This window comes from Sander lucioperca, chromosome 8, assembly GCF_008315115.2.
Source record: "Sander lucioperca isolate FBNREF2018 chromosome 8, SLUC_FBN_1.2, whole genome shotgun sequence".
Lineage (NCBI taxonomy): Eukaryota > Metazoa > Chordata > Actinopteri > Perciformes > Percidae > Sander > Sander lucioperca.
Window position 1 is genome coordinate 20,396,679 of NC_050180.1, and position 19,653 is coordinate 20,416,331.

The following is a 19,653-nucleotide window of genomic DNA, read 5'->3' on the forward strand; positions in this document are numbered from 1 at the left end:
GGAAGGCTTGTATCATGTGGACGCACCGACCGTTTTGAAAAAAAAAATTATATATTTTCATTCTGATAATAATGTTACTTGTTCTGAAGCTGTAATGACAGAAAAGTGATCACTGACCAGTGACCACTTACCTCAGGTTAACATTTCTTTTTATTTGTTATTTTTTGGTTTTTGCACTCTAATGACTTGTTGAGTAATAATGAGTAATAATACTTTGTTTACATTTCTGAATGTCCATTTGTTAAGCACCATTCAATTAAAATGTGTATGTGAACTAAAATAAAACAGGACATTGTAGTTTTTGTATTTATTACCAAGGCATTTATCAGTAAAACAATTAAAATGGTGAAAATGTGAAAAATTGCGTTGCAGGTCGATTTAAGATATGCACCCCTTAATTTTCTGCCTGTGCACCTAAAATATTCAGTTAAGGACTACAGTGCTCCTAGTAAAAAAAAAAGTTAGTCTGGAGCCCTGCCATTCCCATCTGTGTGAGTAGTGCAAGATAAACAACTGGGCAATGTCTTTCTAGTCTCATCTATTGCGAAGTCACAGAGGGGAAACGTATTTGCTCTTGCCCTCTGTTGATGGATATTGATTGGATGAAAACAGCCCACATCTATATGCACTCTGATAGTTACCTGCTCGAAGCAACACTGCCAGTCACCTTTGAGGTGAATGTTTCCAGACAAGGACAAAACGAGATCTGACAAAGGGGGGACAACTGCTACTCAAAACATTATCACAGAGGTCATTTACTTGGTATGCTTTAGGCTAGCCAATATTATTTCTACTTTACCGATTTTTTAATGTGCTAAAAGTGCTTTGGAGTCCAGATGGCAGGTCGTGGATGAGATAATCCTGCTGTTTATGAGTAGACCTGAACCAGTGAGAAGGACTTTATGACGTGTTAGACACCAGATTAAATAGCCGTGTCCAGGAACATGCACCCACAGGGCGTCAGCACCCTGATACTCGACACTGTGGCAGTTGATCAGTTGGCTACATGACCACATAGTGCATCCAGATTTAGAGAGGAGAGTGTATTAGTTTTTTAGGATTGGCTCAGTCAATAATATAATCTGATGAAGAATGTGATGAAGAGGCAGAGTTATTCTTACTGTGGCCTTCCTTCTTGTAAGAAACTATTCGGGCCTGTCCTCAAAGTGGTCACTGGTCAGGGAGAGACTTATGGCATGGCCAAGGTCTTGGTATGAGCAGAACCGACTCCCTGACCTCTTTCATTTGATACGAATGCAGTATTCTTCCTGCATCTCAATTACAAACTATTTTAACGCAGACAGGAGCAGCAGTTGCCAGGGAAAATAAGTTGATCGAGGAGTTGTCTGCCCCTTGTGGTTTGGTGGTGAGACCTGCTGCAGAGTCTATGATTAGATTGAACATGCACTAATTTAGCTCAGACTTGCAGCAGACGGATATGCTCTGTGTCAAGCAGCGGCAACATCCCCAGATAGTTGCATGAAAAAAGGAGTAATTGGTAATTAAACAAGATGCATGTGTTATAACTAGAATGAGACAGAATGCCTTTTTTGTGAACGCGACAGAACCAGCTGACAGAACAGTCAGCTGAACACTGTAGGTCAGCTTTGGCAGTGCTGTGAGCGCGATGCTTTTTGAGACTAAAAGTTAGAGAGATCGTCTGTTGCGTTTTTTGAAAGGCAGATAGCACATATAGGCATCATCCCACGGCCAGATAAGAGCTTAGGCTGCTGACATTGTGCTGTTGCCAGGAGTGTGACTGCAGCTTCAAAGCCAGTGACACGTCAGCTTTTGATCTGAGAATAGGCAAAGGCATCTGAAAACCACTGGTCAAAGTACAGTTCACTCACATGTTTGTGCTGAGCTGAAAGGTGGCACACATCTGCCACCCTGTTCACAGAAAAAGAAACCATGACCTGCCTGTGTGTGCACAAAAACAAGAAATACATGGAGTATCTGTAAACAAAGACCTTAAGCCTGCAAATGCCTTTATCTCATTAATTCATACTGTTGTTTTTAGAAATAATTATTCTTTGTCAACGCATCCCCATGTTTGTCCATTCAAGCCAATTACTTTTCTACAGTGGGTAAACATTGTACTGTATATCCAGTATGTTTGTGTGGATTTTATTTGTGGTTAAAAAAAATAAATAAATAAAAGGTCTGGATCATGGCACGCTAAGCTGTGTGACCTGTAATACATTATGGGCTACTTTTTAGTGCTGTTTACTGCTGAATTGATCTTCTGTTTTGAGGATTAGCTGTTTAGTAAACATCCTGTTTTCCTGTTCCTAAAGAAACAGAGCAGGAACACAGAGAGAGAAGAACATTATAGATGATTGATTTGTTACATTTATGAGTAAATTAATATTTATTAGAAGATGAATCATGTACTAAGTGACAGAAAAATTAAGAGCCATTGCCATCATGCTCCACAGCTCATTTCCATTGTGGTACTCAAGGAGAAAAGATGGGAGAGGACAGATGCTATACAGTCCAGGGATGTAAGAGCACACACTGTTATATAAAGACCAGGGTCTTTTTTCACAAAGCTTTTTTAAAATAGGAGTCTGGTCTAAGATCACGGGTCAGCTAGCCATGAAACCTTCACATTCACTTAGGACTGTGGTAACAGGAAGAAAGTCCGAAGAGAAGAGAGACGAAAGTCATAGCGAGGGGGCAGAGAGTGAGAGAAACAGCATGAAGTAATATATGGTTTGTGACAGGAAGCAGGTAGACGATGGAGAGCGAAAGAGAAAAAATATGGCTGAGGAGGAAGAGCGGGCAAAACTACACCTTGCTGCAGTATTTTATCCTCAAGGTTTAACTTGACGCTTAATCATGAATCTCTCCTTGTTTTAGCTAAGTCTCAAGAAAAGACAGAAACCAACAATGAATTAATCCTTTGATTATCTATGTAGCCAATGCCTGATATAGCTCACAGTATTCCTCCGTGCCATGGAGCTGCATTGTTGTCCAAAAACTATTAAAAACATCAATTAGCCAATTATGAGTGGCATGTTCCTTCCTTACAATAAATTATTTTGAGTCGATCCCACATACACTGTCCTGCTGCTGTAAATACTCACCTGGGTACGAAATGGGTATTAATCCGGTACTGAAAATAGTCCCCAGCAAAAGCAATATTTACTCCTATTTGAGTTATATTTGCTAAAAACTACAGAGCCCAGCTGTTTTAAAAGATTACTGGGCCTTTTTTTTAACAATGAAACTATATCTGTGTGTAATCTGTTTTTGTAGGAACCAATGGGTTGAGGCTGAATTCCACACATGGGGTCGGGAAGTCAGAAAGCATTTAAAGAGACAATACATTAGTGTTAAGTTTGGTCTTTTGATGGTATTTGCTGACTGGAGAATATAGAATAATGACTTATCCTTTAAAATTTCTTTTTCAAGGGTTTGTATTGTGCAAAGGGTGAGACAAATATCTAAATTGTCCAGCTGAGCCGCTGGAACCTTTTGCACCTCCAAACCTGAAATATTATAAATACATTCTCCAGATGTGCAATGCTTTTAATTCCTAATGTGAATATCTAGCTGTACGACAGTACTGTACACCAAACAACTGGATTTTCTGTTTTATAGGAAATGAAAATGAAAGTAAACTGTTAATACTAAAATCCACTTACCTTTCTAAACATCCTACAACTGTACCCGGATGACTAAGAACCTTCATAGGCCTTAATGTGAAGCGGAATATTGTGTTACAGTTTAATTATTAAGACATCTCTAGATGGGCATTTTCACAAAATTGCAGGGAACATTATACATCATGCCTTTAATAAATATAGAATATAGATAATGTGATGCATAAAACAGAAAGAGAGCAATGCCGTGTAAAGCCCTGTAGGATGGGCCAGCCTTCCTCGTAAAGACCTTGGCAAAGTGGAATATATATTCAATTATTCTGTTACTCATTTCAGTGTAGATCACTATATGATATAAACTGTCACAACATTATTTTATTTTTTTAAATTTGATTTAACCTTTATTTAACCAGGAAAAAATTCATTGAGAATACAAATCTCTTTTTCAAGAGTGTCCTGGCCAAGACTGGCAGCAGTACAATCACATATACACACAAACACAAAGTACACAAAAACATTAAAAACATAAAACTGAATCAGCAAACATTTCCAAGGTCAGCCACAATCATAAATACATCAGGCAAAACATCTACAGCAGATGTGTCTGCCTCCAAGTCATTTAACATCCTCTTAAAAGCAACAATGAGATCAATTCATTAAGTTTTAAGGATTTCTCTAACTTGTTCCAGGTAGAGGGAGAAGCAAACTTAAACGCCTTTTTTCCCAGTTCAGTTCTGACCTTTGGAACAGACAGCAAGAAAAGATGCTGAGACCAAAGATTGTAAATCCCATACTATTAAGCTATGACTTTACAAAAATGGGATAATACTATATATATATATATATATATATATATATATATATATATAATTAATTTTAGGATTTTGCAAAAAGAGAAAAAAGATGAAAAGAAATTTGGTTTTAAAAATATAACCTTTGATGAGTTGGGTCGAGGGTTAAATCAATGATCTAATTATATCCAATATGAAAGCAAAACTCCAAAAACAGGACTTTATCTGCAATACTTTAGAGTCAGTTAAAGTAAAGTTTTAAATTTTTTTAAGTGATTTAAGTGATTTATTTAGCTTACGGAATATGAGAATGTATATCAAACCATAAAGGAAAACTATACTGTATATCCTTCAGTTTATCTGAAAATTTAAAAATCACCAAATTTGGAGATGCATGTGTTTTTTATTCTACCATGATAATCTGTGTGTGTGTGTGTGTGTGTGTGTGTGTGTGTGTGTGTGTGTGTGTGTGTGTGTGTGTGTGTGTGTGTGTCAATATGTTTGTGTGTGGGGGGTAAAACATTCTATTCTATCAGTGGAAGACTGCATTCAGTAAAACACAGCTACTGCATATATAAGTTTGTTTCCCGCAGTACTTGTAATACCTTAAGATGCATATATTGACAATGTTTTAATATTTTACTTAAGCTTGTGAGGTCCTTTCAGGGAAAAACTATAATATAAATGGCCATGGCTTGCACATCCAGTGAGTAAATGTTTCTATCAACTGCCTTGTCAGCCCTTGTTACAGAACCATAGGTATCACACACTAATAATAACTTTAACGTCATAAGGTATTTAAATAGCTATCACACTTCATGATAATAGTCATCATTAGGATGTCACTGAAAACAAATGCACTGTAATATCCTAATGTGAGGTGACCTATGTATGATCTTAATTGTGATTATGTGATAATGAGAATATCAATCCTGTCAGTTAGGAAAGCTGATTGTGATGAGGATCTCTGATCCACACACGTCCTCTCTCCTTTCTCACATACCATCACTACTGGGATGATATTTTCCTGTTTAAACTGTAGATTGTTTGTACGTAAGTCTTTCATTAGTCTTTCTACTTTCATCTGTTTCCATGGTAATTACAAGTCTTCGTGTTATAGACCACATGGAGATCCATGTGAATGTGAAGTTTGGTGTGAAAGAAACATCATTAGTAAACATCTCATCTTCTCTCTGTATTTTCTTTCTGGTTGCTCATCTGTCTCCCCATTTCTCAAAGACATAGTGCCATCTAGTGTGCATTGTAGCCGGTAGCATGCCAGGGCTGCTTGTTGCAGTCGTATTATTTATTTATGGGCAATGCCCAATGAAGAGAGAGGCAGAATTTCCCCAGAGGCATATTTATTATTGTGTGAAAAGGCTCAACCTTTCCTCTTCTTTTTAAACATGTTTTGCTTTAAGCATCATACATTTTAAGGCAGTCTAGATCAATCAAGTACTTTTATTTACTTTTATTTATTTTTTTCAGTTTTCCATCTTAATAGGGAGTTTTATATAACTGCTAAGGCTATGTGTTTGTTGTGGTTGTTTGAAATGGAAAACATCCAATCGCTCTGTACAGTATATTGGATATATGGCTGAGTACAGCTTTGTGTGTCAATACTGCACATTATGGAATCATTAAGTCATCTCAGCCTATTAAATAAGTGGACTGTTTATCATTATTTCAGTCACATGAAACATGGCAGTATCATGTTTAGTGAAGGTGCTAATTATATATTTGCATTACCTTAAGGTGAGTTTGTCATTCCCAGTTCAATTCACACTTTTTACAGGTTTTGCCTGCAGATCCTGAGAAAAACTGTGAATTTCTCACTTGTTAAACTAAACTTAATGTTTGAGGTTTAGTCAAACATTGCCAGTCAATCTCTTGCATTGAGTGCAGCCTTGACCCTCTGGGCAATATCAGAGCTGCTGAAGTGCTTTGGCATCAGTGTGACAGGATTAACACATCAAAAGCAGAGTCGGGGCCTACAGCAGCGTCACACAGTCAGTACAGCACCTTTCATGTTCTGCTCAGGTTCACTACAATTTCACGTAAGCCAACAGCAAGTCAGTCAGAAAAAGATAATGGGGCCAACCTGCTGCTATCAGGCTTTCCCTCAGCTTCAGTGAAATATGTCAAATTCTGTGTTTGATAAAAGATTGGAGTTCAACGGGCTCAAGTCAGAAAATGATATCTGACTGTGTCACATGGCCAGGATGCAAAGGAGCATTTAAGTCTGACATTCAAGATTAAATTATTGCTGCGAGCCTGCATGGTCTTACTTTTCATGATGCAAACATTCGATAGTCAACATGGAGGGGAAATTAAACCCAAATCATTTTGGGGAAGTCAGAGAGAGTTAAAATGTCTCAGGGTTAAATCCCAAGGATTTATAATCCCTTTGATAAGATGTGGTAATAAGTGACGCTGGGGCAGTTTTATAATGAGTTTACAAATGAGATGTATCCTGAGTAAGGGAGAGTTTTTTAAAAGACTAAAGCTCTGTTAAGACATAAATGCTAGATTTGTATACCTTCAATCTGTCATACCGTATACATCAGAAACTTCAAGGATATCTTTTACTGTCTGCATTTTCTCTCAGATGATTCTACAAAGGATATGTGGTAATTAGGATGTGTCTTAGGTTTGTCATCAACTTTTAAAAGAAAAGGCATCGTTCACACTCTGTGCAATATTTCTTTCTTATTTTCTTGCTCGGAATAAATAATGTCTGATTAAAGAAATTGTGTACAAATGTGCATCCAATTAATGTTTATTTTTTTTATATATATATATTTCCTGTATTATGTACTTTGCATATGCATCATTTCCAGCTGTAAATGCTATATTGGAACACAGACTTGATTAGTTTATTCAGGGTTTTTTTCCCCTACCATGTATAACAACGCCTGTCTTTGCTTAGGTGGTTGACATAAAAGAGAAACTAAAGCTGTCAAAGAAATTTTGGTCCAACCTGCCTGAGGCGATGTGCATGGAGGACAGAGTGACCGCTGGAAATGCCAGTGATGACGAGTGCTGGAATGGACACACCAAGGGCAGGTGAGTGCACCAGGGCCTAGGGGCTAACACAGGCTGATACAAAAGGTTATTAGAAGTCCAAAGTCTGTTCTGCCTGACTAATGTTAATCAGTCTAATCCTAAAATTAAAGACCAGATTATTTACTTTCCCTGAATTAAACTTGCGCAAGAGCTTGGCATACTTTGACTTTTGTTAGTCAACTGAACAAATAAAAAGTGGTCTCTTAAACACTTAATAGTTGATCACTCTGCTTTGCATTCACCCTTTACTATAAATCAGGGATCTTCCCCTAGGGGGTCCTCAGAATCAAAGCAGGGGGGCCTCCAAATTATTGGTAATTTTCAAAAGTTTTTTTCAAAATTAAGAAGTCCTAACATGAATCCAACATATTAGCAAATATAAATCCCCACTGATGGTAGGCTCTCTGGCCTATAGGTAAGGCACAGTCATGTGAACAAATTAGGACACCCATGCTAAAGTTGACTAAAAAGAGGAATAAAAAAATCATCTTTAGGAAATTGATCTTAATGCCTTAATTAAAAAAATGAGGAAAAATCCAACCTTTAAGGACACCAATTTTCTTTGTGAATGAATAATGTATCGTAAATAAATAAATGTTCTTCCTTAAAATACAGGGAGCATAAGTAAGTACACCCCTATGTTAAATTCCCATAGAGGCAGGCAGATTTTTATTTTTAAAGGCCAGTTATTTCATGGATCCAGGATACTATGCATCCTGATAAAGTTCCCTTGGCCTTTGGAATTAAAATAGCCCCACATCATCACATCCCCTTCACCATACCTAGAGATTGGCATGGTTTTATTTCAGTTAGCCTAATAGCTGGTTTCATTTGCATTAAGAGATGATTTTATGGAAAGTACCCCATGCCAATCTCTAGGTATGGTGAAGGGCATGTGATGTGGGGCTATTTTAATTTTAATTTTTTTATTATTTTTTTATTTTTTAAATTTTTTTAAAAACTTTTTATTCAACTTTAGCATGGGTGTCCTAATTTTTTCACATGACTGTAGTCACTAAGGCCACACACATATACAGTTAATCCTAAGGATTCATTTTGCCACATGTATGTTTAACACAGCAATTATTAGGCTATTTTAATAGCTTGGTATTCACTGCAAATAGGATTTAGGCTGCCCTACATGTTATGGTAGGACCAGTTTAATATGCAATTTAATTTCATACAATATATGTAGTAGGGGGTCCCTGTGCCATCTCTCTTTCAGTTAAGGGATCCTTTGCTTACAAAACGTTGAAGACCCCTGCTATAAATTATAATCGCTTTTTAAATTCTTTTTGCATTTCTGTCAATGTTATTTTATGGAATTGTGTTTTGTTTGTTATTGTTGTTTAAAATGTGCCAGCATGGTGTGTCCCTGATAATCTGATTTAATTTCGTCTTTTTTCAAGGAAAGTATTTGCGCGACTGCTCCAAATGCTCACAACCATGGGGTCACAGTTAATAGATTTGTGCTACTTTTATTCATACCATCATATGTGATCAAAATGATCAAAATACTTCATTCATTCATATTTTTAATTACCTGATTAACTCTTAAAGCTGATAATTCAACCCTGTATATTGGTATTGGGTGTGGAAGTTGCTGCTATTTTCGGGGACCAAAAGGAAGAGAATATCACCAGTTGACATCAAATGTTTCCTCCTCTAACTCGCTGTGTTTTCAGAGGTGTATATTACCCAAAGTGAGCTGGCCTAATGGGACACAAATGCTGTTGTCTGAGACGCTTTGTGGAATGCCCTCACACAATGACCAGCTGCTTATTTATCAGACATGTTTTCCCTAGAGAAATATCCCACAAATATGTCGGAACATTATCCCACATGATTAGGTCAAGTACTGCCAAAACTGTTATAATTCAAAGAGCCACTCTCGAGTGCAGTATGAGAATTAGACACATGGCTTAAAACAACAAAATATGTGTGTATCAGTCCACCCTTTCTCTAGCCTTCTCTTTGTTTTTATTGATGTAGGGGAATAATTTGCACGTGAGAGAGCCAGACTCTTAATACGCTTTTAATGTGTTTGTCTAGTTTCACAAATATTCTTTCTCATTGACTAATTATCTCTCACCGGATTCCTTTTAACAAACTCCTTGTCAAAAATAAGTCATTAAGTTTAATTTATTTGATGTATTAAAGGTACTTCCCTGAAGTTCAAAAGGATGGACTGACCAACCAGTTGAATAACCCTGAGGTGGGTGTGGACATCACCCGCCCAGACACTTTCATCCGCCAGCAGATCATGGCTCTGAGGGTGATGACCAACAAGTTGAAAAATGCCTACAATGGCAATGATATCTACTTTCAAGACTCAAGTAAGCAACTTGCCACTTTCCCCATGCACACACACGACAACATGCTACTTTTTGTCTTAAGGCAGGAAATGTATTTTTAGTCTGACCATTGGTCAAGTTCATGCTCCAACCTGTCACTCATCTTGATAAACTGTCTACTTTGAAATACTACCTAACCTTGAGGTAGAGGTAATCAGCATCAGGAAAGCCACAAGAGGCACTGAAGGAGCAAATATCTAACATGGGCAGTGTGGAAAAAAAACACAATGGTCCATTCTTCATCAAGGTATGTGAAGACTTGATGAAGACAGTTATGGAAAGATTTGGAGGCAGCGTATTAGATGTGCAGTAGTCTTCTTCATTTCATATCAGTCCAATACAGCCCATCCATCACATATTTAGGATTTGGTTCAACAGTCGTATTGAGATTTACAAAGAGCACAGAGTCATAAGCAGATACAGACTGGTATTATACTGTATATGGCATTTTATTGTTAAATCTCCATAAATAAAAACAATGAGCTGAAAGAGACTTGACTGTGAAAAATTTGCATACTGTAGCTTTAAAGCAACAGTTTAGGAATTGTTGCTTGAATTGTTGACTAATGTTTTGTCAGTGATGTGCTCATGGCTTGTGTTTTGTTATGTTGTTGCAGGCGATGAAGGCAGCGGCTCAGGCAGTGGCAGCGGCTGCACAGAGGTCTGCCCCACAGACATGGACGCCGTGGGTGCTGCCACCGAAGCCCCGGTGGTGGAAGCTGACCGGAGGGGGCCTGTGGATGACTCTGCCCCGCTCCATGCACCCTCTGTTGCCCTGCCAACCATGCTGGCCCTCTCAGCCCTGGCACTCCACCGACAATGGAGATAATGCTGGAGGAACCGGCTAAACATGGACAGCAGGGTTTTTTTCTTTTTCTTTTTTGCAGTTTTTGTATTCAGGCAGATTGGAGCTACAGTCAAGCAGACAGTATTTAGGCTGCCAGCCTGGAGGCTAGAGGAGTCTGCTCTGAAAAAGAGAGCAGTCATGCATCGTGATTTCCCACTTTCCCAAAGATCGTGCAGTGCCAACCTTAGACTTGATATTTTATGGCATCACTTCACCATCTAACATGCCGACAAACTCTGTTTCAGAGATTCCTTGCACATATGGCAGGTATTAATGTAGGTCTCCATGTGGAAAAATATAACACGCACTTTGATTGTTTTGTTTCTTTTAATGCAAAAATTGTTTGTTTTGAAAAATGTTGAGAATGTGGTTGTTTGATGCACCTGAAAGAGGAACAATAAGTTCAACATGTGTTTAACATTATATTTTGAAACAAATACAAAGGATAATGACAGAAAATTCAGGAACATATGGTTTCCACCTACAATTTTAATTGAATCCTTGTTTCATAGCCATTATATCATGTGCCAATTATTGATTTATGATGAGAAGCGATTGAATATTCATCAAAGTCATCATAAATCCGTGTTTGTTTTTAGATCATGTTGCTTCATCTTATGTTTTACGGTAATTTCAACCATGACGTTTAACGAGATTGTCGGTTAAGTATATAATTGGTTGGTCATGTATCTGCTCTGGTCAACGTCCGCCTTGTGCTAAAACTCACACTTTGTTTAAAGAGATAAGATTGACATTTTTATATACTCATTTGCCTTGCAACAAATTTACTATCTGCAAAATATTCTAATATCATGCTGGTTTCTCAAGCTTGCGCTTTAGGAATAGACAGCCGGGACAGAATTTATATGGAGAATTTATTGACACAGAAGGTGCCACCAATATACAGTAATACCATAATGATGCTGGTTCTGTAGTGTTGTAGGGTGCATGTCCTGGTGTGTAATTAATGATTTAATGTCAGAGGGCTAAATTAAAATCCTCACTTATAGATAATGATTGATCGATAATACATTTATTATTTTTACCAGTAGGGCTTCATGTCCCCATTAAGTGAGTAGTCACACAGCTTCCACCTAACCACTTTATAGCATCAGTGACCTGCATGCAAAGCCATTTAATAAAGAGATTTTAAAAAATTAACAATTTTTAAAATATATTAATAATGTTCTTAAACATACTCTGCTGACATTATAAAGCCTTATAAAGGCACAGTGATTAAAAATCATGTATATGTGTGAATGGACATTGCTGTATGAAAAGCACACCCATTCAATACAGAATCACCATCACAGACGAGAGTATTTTGCTGCTGTAATCTTTATATTCATTTACAGTACTTGGGGCCTATAACATTTGCTTCTGCATCCTCAAAATCGTCTACACGTATTACATGTGAATTCTGGATTTGCATATACAGAAACAAAAAAAAGGTGCCACTTTTGCATATGTGATTGAATAGCAAAAGCTTATCCTGTAACAGCTTTTACAGTTTGGATAAAATAGCCAAATGCATTGTGGTGTTTATAAAGCTACAAAACTGAAATACTGTCAGACAGTAGTCAAAAGTGTTGCTATTATTCCAAATATATTACCACCTTTGTTTAAAAGGTGAGTGAATTATTAAGAGAAGACGTAGCAAACAGCACACGGTGCTTACTGGAAATGCAAAGAAAGGGGCCCTAAATGTATCTGTAAAGCTTGAATGGTTATGTCTGCAGCACAGACTGGCTGGAAGCCGACCACAGTCACCTGTGAAATGAGAATCTGTGGAGACCGGACAGGCCTGAATGCTTCAGTGAAGCTCCTCAGTAGAGCGTACTTACAGAGAATGTGAGAGGCCTGGCACTGCTGAGGGGGGTGGACAAAACCAGCCTGTATGTACGTCCACACTGTTCTCTGAGAGCCCGTCAGCTCCATAACCACCAGGCCAGCTAAGCTTACATATCCAAGGAATTAACCAGTGTTATGCCCTTTCTTCGCAGTATACAGTGAATATTTGTTGAGCTTTTCTTTATTGCATTTAAGTCAGTGTTTGCATCCACATTGCAAGAACAAAAATACAGAAAAAATATGTCAAATGCGTCATTTAAAAGGATTCTTTATTATGAATATTCATTTTACAGGATGCCCTTTTTATGTTTTGTATCATTGAACTTTTAATGGTAATATTTTTGCAATAAAATATTAAAAATGGATGTCAGACAAATTATCTGAAAAATAGAATTAGCATGAAATGCTGAGTCTTTTTTTTTTTTTTTTTTTACAATCAATGCATTTCTGTATGAAGTAAAATCCTAATGAGGTGAAGTGTGTTTGAAATTTCAAACTAAGAGGGGTGAATAACTAGTTAAGCAAATATGCCTTATTGTTTTCCAGTGCAATTAATATGATTGCATTTGTGTTTTGTTACTGTTCTTGAGAATAAATATTTATTTAAAACATTCCAATAGATTTCTTTGTAGTGGCTGTTACAAAGAAATTGTAAAATGTTCATAAAAATGAAAATGGGGTCATGCTTTTGTAAGCTCACAAAATGAATGCAATTATACATTCATTTTGATTGGTGTTGGGAAGTTTCTATTACTATTTCCAATCAATATTACATGATTCACATAATTGTTCTTATACGAAATTGGATTTAATCTAAAAAGTCCAAGTGTAGTTCATATACAGGATTAATATTTTCTTGCATCACAGTAGGGCATACAGAACATTGGTGATTGGCTGCTCCATCTCTCTCAGGTATTGAAGTGTGTTTCAGAACAACAGGCAAAATCTAGGCTTCCTCTGTGTAATTTCTATTTGTGAAGTCTGCTTTTATCAGAGGTTCAAAGCCTCTATTTCTCTGTTGACGCAGGTAGAGCACAAAGATAAGGAGAAGCACCAGGAGACCAATGAAGACTCCCCCCAGAGTGGAGCCCAGCACAAACACAGCCGGCCCTCCATCTGCATCTGTAAAGATGAAGGGCAGGTGGAGATATTCATAAAAAAACCTTTTTGCAGCAGAAAAAAACTACATGTATATCATGTCAGCCATTGTGTCAAAATAAGATGTTTCAAATAGGGATTTTGATAGATGGCTGTGAATCAGTGTTGGGCAGTAACGCATTACTTAATAATATATTACTGTAATGTTATTACTTTCCATAGTAACGAGTAGTGTAAGGGATTACAATTTCCAAAACAGTAATTACATCACAGTTACTAATCCAAGTAACACTGCGTCACTCGAATGTGATTTGTTTTTGTCCCAGGTAGGCTTTCTTATGATGACGTGACGTGTAGCCTTCGCTTGCCGTAATTCAGCGCGTGGCAGGTCATGGCCAGGGCAGGTCATGTCATGCCGGTAGACAAAAAGCTAAATGAAGGATCATGGAGAAAGGAATAATTTCAACAGCTGGAGGTATTTTCATTATGTAAAGGCTTTGCTCTGAGTGGGAACATCGATGACATCCAACATGTCACTGTGAGCAGAGCAGAGTCCCTCTCCTCTCTCGCCTTGTGCACACAGGCAGAGCAAGTTACTATGGTAATGGGAATCTGCGTCGCCAGGTCCTTCACATATGTAAGCCAATGTGAAATTCAACAAAAAACTTAGTAGACCTATGTAAATGTGTGATAATCTTCATAACATACAGTAACAGCCTGAATGCAGAATGTTTGCATTTCTGCAGTTGTTGGCGTGAAAGTAATATAGTAATATAAAGAGTAACGTAAGTAATTAGTAAAGAGTAACAAAATACATTTCCCGAGTAACTTGCCAAACACTGCTGTGAATCGACATCAATGACTGGTTTGATATTTTGTTGTACGGATTAGACAAAGGAGATTAAAAAGAAGTAAACTATTGAGATGCAAGTAGGCGGAATTTATTACCTTCGGACAGAGCCAGGCTAGCTGTTTCCCCCTCTTTCTAGTCTTTGTGCTAAACTAAGCGAACCTAGCCTCATGTTTACCCTACAGATATGAAACCTATTTCGAACTTCTCATCTAACTCTTGGCAAGAAAGCAAATAAGCATATTTCCTAAAATGTCAAACTATTCCTTTAAACACTTGCTCACCATCCATGGAAATGGCATAGGAATATCCCAGCTGCTCAGATGTAACATATATCTCCTCGTTGGTGATCGGAGGGAAGAAGGGAACCATGTTGTAGTCCCTGTTGTGACCAATGGGGGCCATTTCATCTGGGAAGGTGGTGTTGGATGGAACGAACCTTTTCATCCACTCGTCAAAAATGGCATCAGTGAAAGCGTGGAGCACCTGCAAGGTAAACAAGCAGAAAAGACATGGTGATTTTAACGGCAGCAACTTTACCCCATCATTTTAAAGTAAAGCATTACTTCACCTGGTAATTTCAGAGTAAAACATGAAATCAGATTCTGACCAGAAAGATGGGGTCATTGGCTGCAGAGTGAGACAAAGCACTGGTTCCATTGACCATGGAGTGGACGAGGTTGTGAAGGTTATTGACCGCTTCATCCAGTTCTCCATCTGGTTTTTCATACCCTTCAAGAGCATTTCTGTTGGTCACAAAGCAAATTATGTGTTAAATCATAGTTTTGCAAAAGAAATAGCAGGTATACATCTCAAATGATTATTTATGCTAAATAGTAGAGTTGTACCTAAAACTAAAGGAGGAGTTGGTGAAGTACGGAGGGCTGTCGAAGTCTTTCATTCCCAGACAGCTTCTGACGTCGGTCATGGTGGGCAGAGACATGTTGCTTCTCTCCATTATCCCTCTCTGAATGGAACCCTCACTGGTGCCATTACAAAGAGTCACCAGGCGATTGTACTCATCCAAACTGCAAATTCATAAAATATCTGAAATATTTAAAAACGTGCATTCATTTGCCCCCCAATGTTAATTTCATCATAATCCATCCAACAATTATTAAGTCTGTTTCCCTTTCCATCAGTATTTTGTGCTGACCTGTCACATACCACCCTCCATCTGGAGAATCTGGACTGGTTACTGACGAGGGATGGGTTGTCTGGGTTTCGGCCTCCCAGCAGAGAGTCGGTACACACATCACACTCATTTTGCCCCGTGGCAAAGTTCCAGTAAGGGATCCCAAAGTTCTCATTGCTGGTCAATTTCTGCAAGGAATAGGCACATTTGTTTTTACATTAGTATTAAATTCAATATCAACAATTTTGACAGCCAATATACGAGCCATGATTGCTACACTCTAACTGTGACTTCCTCAGTTTGGATCCAGTCTCAGATCTACGATTTCCTCTACTTCTCTTCCCTGAGCTTACATCTCTCGCTTCCATTTTTCAAAGTTTTGACCAATTATCTGCGCCTTAAAGATCTTCCACAAGAATTCACCTGCACGTGGCATTTCAAAACTATTATACTGTAGGAAGGTTATCTGCTTCTTAGGGCAGACTGATTACATCAAACAATTCAATACAAGAGTCTCTGGTATGTATTTGTGCTTTTAAGAATGTATTCACAAAAATGGCATTGATTAATAAACTGGATGGATAAATTCTGTATGAAAAAATAACAACTTGTGGGTGTTTATGTAGCTGTGGTCTGAAAAAAGATCCTCCAAGATATCACACACTGATGTACCAAAACTTAGTCCATTTTATGATTTAAAATGACTTACAAAAGCAATTATTATATACATGGTAATAACACGTTGAAAAGCTGGTCACTCCAAGGAGAAAATGAAGCTATAGCATAAGGTCAGTCAGGAAGACTATACTTTTGCATGCTTAGGCCTTTTTTATTTCTCATGCATCTCAATTCAATCACACACATGTTCATTCACTCCTTGCTGTCTTGCTGCTCTCATCAGCTGGTCACATCAGCTGATCTCATCTATTCAATAGCTCAGCGACACACCTTTATTGTAAGCCTATCATCCTGCTTCTGCCTCAGTTTCAATGTGATTCTCTGTGCATTTATGCTGTATGCATGCGGTGCGTCAGGGCTTTTTAAATCTGTTCTCCTCTCTGTTGTTGTCAGCAACCATTTCACTGCAAATTGTCGCAAATGGCAATGCGCCCCATCAACGCCAGTTTTCGCAGATTCTTCAGCTCCATCAGCCTCATCAGAACCATCAACCAGCACCACCAGTGTCTGGACTCCGTAGGGTGATTTATCTGACTGCTGCTCAGGGAAGACCCCCCTCAGTTACAAGTCTCCCTGTAGAGTCTAAGCACCAAAGACTTTCTACCAAGACTTAAATAGCACATATCTGTAATAATAGATTTTCATCTTTAATCCATTCACTTGTCTCTCCTGATTGAAATGTGAATGTTAACAGTGATACAAGCCTATTTATACATTCCCAACTGTTTGGTTTAATCAGAAATCAACTCTTGTGTTGTTACTGATCCAATCCAGTCATGGCACAAAAAAGATTAGTTTAATGACATGTTTTCAAAAGATTACTCATACCTGTAATTCTCTTTCCAAGCTGAGGAGGTGATACCTGTGCCAGGTGATGAATGCTGGTCCTTTGTGTGAGAAATCAATGGCTTTGAACGGCCGACCGGGACCTGCAGGGAAACCGTAGTGAAAGTGTTTGATGAGCTCTGTGTGATCACAAGGCAATAATGTACACATCACCCACTATTATATGTAGAGGAATATTATTTAATCCATGTATGAGACATACATATGAAATTATTTTTGATTTATATCACAGAAAATGATATCATTAAGTCAAAATCTAAATAATACCTGCTGTCCCTCTTAATTTGTTTTTTATTCCTAATACCTTATTCTATATGTTTGTTTTCTGATGCTGTTCAAAGTTTGATTATTTCAATAATCTTAAGAAACATAGTAACAGACCTATATTTTCAATTAGGATCAACTAAGTAGTTTGAATTTTTCAGTTAAACTATAATTATAAGGTGCAATAAATACACAGATACTAAAGTGTACTCAGTTCTGCCATTCTGTTGCTTTCAGTATTCTACTAAAATTTAAAACAGAATTTAAAACAAATGACAGGAAATCATTTCCAACCTTCTTTTTCTGTACAAATGAAACTTTAAATGAAATATAAAAGGCACCACAAAAAAGAATGACAGTTACATTTTAAAGTGCCGTTTTCTGCTCATATTTTCTTTCAACTAACACAATCTCACAAATCTCTGAGTGTCTTTTGCGATATGTCGCAGCCTTTCGCAATGTGTTCATTGCGCTAGTTGATATCGCGGTGACGATAAAAAAAAACGATATATTGTGCAGCCTAATCTGTCATACATCACCAGAGATCATTTAAATAAATGGGGATGTTTCTATAACATATCCCTATGTTATTATATTCCTAATAATTGTATTTTAATGTTATCATATTCCTAATAAACAGACTACTGAAAATAAACCACATGAACTAACAAGTTACAATAGTTTTCAGCCACGAAATGTGCTCATTTACCCAGAAGAGTGTCTCGGACAGAGTAGTAATGTTGCCAGACAAAGAAGTCGTAGATGGAGATGTTGGCAAACTGGGGCTCAGTTCCATTTGGTCCCAGGAGTCCCAGCCAGTGCTGGGTGGCAATGACATAGTCTGGGTGGGTGGTGGTCTTAGAAAGGTCCAGAACATCGAGAAACTCCTGAAGCTCTTCTGGGGTCAGGGAGTGGATGTTCTTCCGTACCACAGGGGCTTTCCTCTGGTCACAGTTTGGTCCGGTCCAGCCAAATTTACACTGACCACAGTCATACCCTGCAAAGTTAGCTGCAACACAGAGAGCAAACTTAACGTGTCAAAACATATTAATGTTGTTGATTATCTAGTTGACTTTATTTAAAGTGGCTATATGTAAATTTCAGTTTGTGTTGATTCAAGCGGCCGCTTTGGTGACCCGTCAGAATGTGTAACTGTAGCGCCGTGTCCCTGCCGCTAATCTAACCCTAACCCGGGCAGAGGCCTTACTGACAACTATATAAAAATGGCGTTCTTTTCACTGTTAGTCTCGTTTGCTGTTATAGGTCATTTAAGACCATTGTATGAAAAATGGAAGAGCTTCAGAAACATTAAAAAGTTACATATAATCACTTTAATAAAAGTGTAGCCTACATGACTCACCAGTACATCTGCAAGTCTGATTGAAGAATTTGGTCGGCCACCTCTCTCTGTCATCAACATTTCTCAGTCTGTACGGTCCTCCCCACGGTTTGTTGTCGACTCGAACAGCCGAGCAGCTTCCTCTCCCCGACAGAGAGCCGCACACATTGGCTGCATCTGAGCCCAGAGCGGGGCAGCACTGCTTGGACACGATTCCCTCAACTGTGCAGCACACTCGAGGAAACTGAGCCTCTGCAGGCTCAGGCCAGAGGAGCAAACAAAGAAAACCAAGACCCAGAGCGTTCATCATATCTCACCTGTTTGTTTCCTCCAGTCAGTGGTGACAAATCAGTTAGTACTTCAACTTGTAGCAGTAATACAGCCAATTAGTTCCCCCAGAAGAGTGTGCAGTCTCAGTCTGCTATAGCCCCCAGTTGTGTATCTTCAAATTAGATTCAGTGATAGTTTTAACATCTGTGGAAACAACACTTAAAGCCAAATCATGTTGTGTTCCAGTTGGTTACATGCACATTAAAAAAGCCTCTAATTTCTGTTCTTGCTTTTGTAGAGCTGAGGAGGATTAAGCCTGTCGGTCTTGTGATCATCAGGTGACAGAGCTGGCTCTACACTGGAGTAAGAGCTGGATGAATAGGCTGTAGGGAACTGCCTAAAGGGTTATATAATGTTGGAAGGCCACTTTGTACTAAAAGACTACATTGTTTACAAACACCGTTAAAACGCGCTGAAGGCAGATCATTCTGTTAATGATTGTAAGTAAACTCATCTGCGTCAGAATTCTTCAAGGAATCAAGTGGATGATACTGAGAATACATGAATGAATTTCATGGGACCATGTGTCTCATCCAACAAGTCCTTTAAACCAGAGATATTCAACAGCGGGTCTGTGACCCCTAGGGGATCCTCAG

The 19,653-nt window shown here is 38.2% G+C and overlaps 2 protein-coding genes across 4 annotated transcripts in view; one reads left to right on the top strand and one right to left on the bottom strand.

Annotated features, from left to right (window-relative positions):
* Positions 1–13,013, top strand: part of LOC116047662 (glypican-6-like) — a 113,063-nt gene extending 100,050 nt beyond the window's left edge. For both annotated transcript variants that reach the window (XM_031296574.2, XM_031296585.2), the window contains 3 exons: positions 7,329–7,465; positions 9,626–9,801; positions 10,437–13,013. In XM_031296574.2, coding sequence (XP_031152434.1) covers positions 7,329–7,465; positions 9,626–9,801; positions 10,437–10,648 — 525 coding nt within the window. In that variant the 3' untranslated portion in view covers positions 10,649–13,013. The remainder of the gene's footprint in view (positions 1–7,328; positions 7,466–9,625; positions 9,802–10,436) is intronic.
* Positions 12,770–19,360, bottom strand: dct (dopachrome tautomerase). 2 transcript variants are annotated; one of them, XM_036004267.1, is made up of 9 exons: positions 19,177–19,360; positions 18,749–19,108; positions 18,098–18,397; positions 17,107–17,207; positions 15,622–15,788; positions 15,314–15,493; positions 15,076–15,211; positions 14,750–14,951; positions 12,770–13,639 (listed from the first exon to the last, which is right to left on the bottom strand). In XM_036004267.1, exons 2-9 carry the CDS (start codon positions 19,035–19,037, stop codon positions 13,464–13,466), a joined length of 1,551 nt encoding a protein of 516 aa, XP_035860160.1. In that variant the 5' UTR covers positions 19,038–19,108; positions 19,177–19,360; the 3' UTR covers positions 12,770–13,463. The 2 variants fall into 2 exon arrangements, with proteins under 2 accessions (XP_035860160.1, XP_031152454.1); XM_031296594.2 differs by having other exon boundaries at positions 18,749–19,276.
* Positions 19,361–19,653: the final 293 nt, after the last annotated feature.